Genomic DNA, 4,009 nt, shown 5'->3' on the forward strand with positions numbered 1-4,009 from the left:
TTCAGCGGAGTCCTCGCACTCTCCTGTAGAGTATAAGTTCTTAGCGCCAGCGGAGTCTTCGCACTCTCCTGTAGAGTGTAAGTTTTTATGTTCAGCAGCATCTTCGCTCTCTCCTGTAGACTGTAAGTTCTTATGGTCAGCGGCTTCTTCGTTCTCTCCTCTAGAGTGTAAGTTCTTATGGTCAGCGGAGTCTTCGCTCTCTCCTGTAGAGTGTAAGTTCTTATGGTCAGCGGAGTCTTCGTTCTCTCCTCAAGAGTGTAAGTTCTTATGGTCAGCGGAGTCTTCGCTCTCTCCTGTAGAGTGTAAGTTCTTATGGTCAGCGGAGTCTTCGCTCTCTCCTGTAGACTGTAAGTTCTTATGGTCAGCGGCGTCTTCGTTCTCTCCTCTAGAGTGTAAGTTCTTAAGGTCAGCGGAGTCTTCGCTCTCTCCTGTAGAGTGTAAGTTCTTATGTTCTGCGGTGTCTTCACTCTCTCCTATACAGTGTAAGTTTTTATGTTCAGCGGAGTCTTCACGCTCTGCTGTAGAGTGTAAGTTCTTAACGCCAGCGGAGTCTTCGCACTCTCCTGTAGAGTGTAAGTTCTTATGGTTAGCAGAGTCTTCGCTCTCTCCTGTAGACTGTAAGTTCTTATGGTCAGCGGCGTCTTCATTCTCTCCTCTAGAGTGTAAGTTCTTATGGTCGGCGGAGTCTTTGCGCTCTCCTGTAGAGGGTAAGTTCTTATGTTCTGCGGCGTCTTCACTCTCTCCTATATAGTGTAAGTTCTTATGTTCAGCAGCGTCTTCGCTCTCTCCTGTAGAGTGTAAGCTCTTATGGTCAGTGGAGTCTTCACTCTCTCTTATATAGTGTAAGTTCTTATGGTCAGCGGAGTCTTCGCACTCTCCTGTAGAGTGTAAGTTCTTATGGTCAGCGGAGTCTTTGCGCTCTCACGTAGAGTGTAAGTTCTTATGGTCAGTGGAGTCTTCGCACTCTCCTGTAGGGTGTAAGTTCTTATGGTCAGTAGTGGCCTCTCTCTCTCTCCTGTAGAGTGTAAGCTCTTATGGTCAGCAGAGTCTTCGCGCTCTCCTGTAGAGTGTAAGTTTTTATGGTTAGCGGGGTCCTCTGTCTCCCCTATAGAATGTAAGCTCTTATTGACAGCAGAATTATCTTTCTCTCTCCTTCTAAACCCCTGTAAATATTCAAAGCAATTACAAACTTTCCAACAAATTTTTGGGAGGAATTCAGTGACGTCGGTAAATTTGAATTTCAGAAGATCGGCTCATCTGTAAATAAGACAGTTGGAGGCAGTGACACCAGACATCAGGTTTAGGAGGGTGATGCTGTAACCATTCCCCATATCAGTCATTATTATATTATATATTTTTTATAAAAACCCCGATCATAATCAAATTAGATGAAGTTTTTTTCTGAACAGCAGAAGTGTTTGAATAATATTTGGCACTTTGCATGTATTCATTATAGTTTTCCACAGCTCCACACATTTATCATTTTAATTGCTGCTTTTAATCAAACATTTAATGTGCCGATGTCATGAATTTGCATAGATTTAACCACAAAAAATGCTGATTTATATGTGGTGCTGCTAAAATGACATTACTGTTTATATAGGAAAATCATCTTTTTATTACCAGTTTTAAAATTACAAGTTTTTTTGTCTCATTTCTGCCAGTTATTTGAGAATATATCTCAATTAGGGACTTTCTGATTTGCGACAAATTCATCTAGCGATTTGAGGAGTATTTTTTTCTCCAAGTTGTCTTTTGTGGTTTAGTTCATTTTCTGATTTTTACACCATTGTGGCTTTTCTAGATGTTTTAGACAGATTCATGACATGTTACTTGTTAAAAAGTCACTCAATTTGGCTAAATTCTACCTTAATCCTCCCCAGGAGTGATTTTTTTTTAAATATCCATTAGTTATTTTGGCGCGTTTTTCATCTTGGCGCTCTTATTCTTTGTTTCTTGTCTTTCAAGTGCCATAACTTTTTATTTTTACCTAGCAGGAGCTGCTCCGATGCAGACGCGGCCAGGCTCTCGCTCCGCCAGGAGACCGGCGGCATCGGTATGGATGTAGCAGAGCCGAGGCGGCATCGGTATGGATGTAGCAGAGCCGAGGCGTCGTCATCGGTTCCGCAGGAGGCGAGTAGAATAATGGGCTGTCAGGAAGTGCACGCCGTCACCCTACTGGCCTTTGTCTGTGGCACAGCGTCCATCGCAGGCCTTTTTACCGCCACCCTGCTGCCTCAATGGAGACAGATGAAACTCTACACCTATAACAGGAACGAAAAAAACTTGACGGTCAACATCGGCATGTGGGTGAAGTGCACTCGTCAGGAGTGGTCCCGCGAGTGCCTGATGTATGACGGCGAGTGGTACGCCAGCGTCGACCAGTTAGACATTCGCGTCCTCCAGTTTGCCCTTCCGTTCAGCATCCTGACAGCCGGCTCTGCCCTAATCCTGTGCCTAACCGGAATATGTAACACCACTTTTAGCCCCAATGTGCCAAACCTAAAAATCGCCAGGTGCGTCGTCAACAGTTCCGGCTGCCATCTTGTGGCCGGCTTGCTATATATCCTGGCGGGTAGTATTAGCCTGACGCCGTCAATATGGTCGATATTTTATAATGACGTATTGAACAGGAAATACGGGCCATATTTTACCTATGACATTGCTGTCTTTGTTGCCATAGGCGGATCCGGTGGGATGTATTTCACGGCCCTGTTACTGTTTATCTGTTACTGTGCCTGCAAGTCTCTGCCATCGCCATTTTGGCAGCCGCTCTATTCCCATGCACCCAGCATGCACAGCTACGTCCCCCCGTCGTCATACTCATCACGGTCCCGGATGTCGGCCATTGAGATAGACATCCCCGTGGTCTCGCACACCGCATAGATCCATCCCATCGTGTGAACTTTGATTTCCTGTTCCATATTGGTGGTTTCATTCGGCTGATCAATATTGTCAATTTTTGTTTTGTTACATTTTTTTTTTTTTTTTTTTGTAATTGTAGGGGTTTTTTTTATTATTTTTTTCTGGAAATTGCTCTTTCTTGACAGTTGTATTGTTTTAAGCCACTGCATTTTAATTTCGCCTTTGCGTTGAAATTTCTATTGATATAAAGTGATGTTTTAGTTGTTTTTTTTTGCATAATGGGGGAACATATTACTTATAATTTTATATAGTTGTGATATTAATATTTTTGGAAACCTGCGTAATGTCTGTGAATAGGTCTCTAGATTTATATTAAGCCATGGAAGATTTAACGCAAAATAGGACCGATTAGTGGTCCATTCACACCTACCCATTCTCCAGCATCACGTTATATGGACCAAACGAGTGCCTAAACAAAACCACTGAGGAATGTTTTTGGAGGTTTTTTTTTTTTTTTAAATAAGGGGGTTCCTCTCCACAATGACCACGATAGGGGCAGCACGGTGGCGCGGTGGATAGCCTTGCAGCGCTGGGGTCCTGGGTTCAAACCCCACCAAGGACAACATCTGCAAAGAGTTTGTATGTTCTCCCCGTGTTTGCGTGGGTTTCCTCCGGGTTCTTCGGTTTCCTCCCACATTCCAAAGACATACTGATAGGGAATTTAGATTGTGAGCCTCAACAGGGACAGTGATGATAATGTGTGCAAACTGTAAAGCGCTGCGGAATATGTTAGCGCTATATAAAAATTATTATTATTATTATTATTATTTTTCCGTCAACAAAGTCATATGAGAGCCTTTTTTTGGTGGGTTAAATTCTGGTTTTTATCAATTCGCCATTCATTTTGCAACATAATGTACTGAAAAACGGTAAAAACAAATCGCGGTGCTGTGAAATGGTGAAAAAATTCAATTCCGCCATTGGTTTTTATATAGCCATCAACTAATCGTAACCAGAACCTCACAACATACACCGATAATTACTTGAAAAATGAATTTATACATGACAAAATTAAAGGGAACCTGTCATGTTAAAAAACGTATTCACGTGCAAATATGGGGTTAATCTTCAGGTTTATAGAGTT

The 4,009-nt window shown here is 42.6% G+C and overlaps 1 protein-coding gene across 1 annotated transcript; it reads left to right on the top strand.

The window, feature by feature from the left end:
- The first annotated feature begins 2,138 nt into the window (after window positions 1-2,138).
- On the top strand, window positions 2,139-3,378 carry LOC138648666 (claudin-12-like). The gene has a single exon (XM_069738453.1). It carries the CDS (start codon window positions 2,146-2,148, stop codon window positions 2,884-2,886), a length of 741 nt encoding a protein of 246 aa, XP_069594554.1. The 5' UTR covers window positions 2,139-2,145; the 3' UTR covers window positions 2,887-3,378.
- The last annotated feature ends 631 nt before the right edge of the window (window positions 3,379-4,009 follow it).

Source organism: Ranitomeya imitator, chromosome 9, assembly GCF_032444005.1.
Source record: "Ranitomeya imitator isolate aRanImi1 chromosome 9, aRanImi1.pri, whole genome shotgun sequence".
Classification (NCBI taxonomy): domain Eukaryota; kingdom Metazoa; phylum Chordata; class Amphibia; order Anura; family Dendrobatidae; genus Ranitomeya; species Ranitomeya imitator.

What these genes read in the sequence shown, in the direction of transcription:
- LOC138648666 (XM_069738453.1), top strand. Translation starts at nt 2,146, where the DNA reads ATGGGCTGTCAGGAAGTGCACGCCGTCACCCTACTGGCCTTTGTCTGT.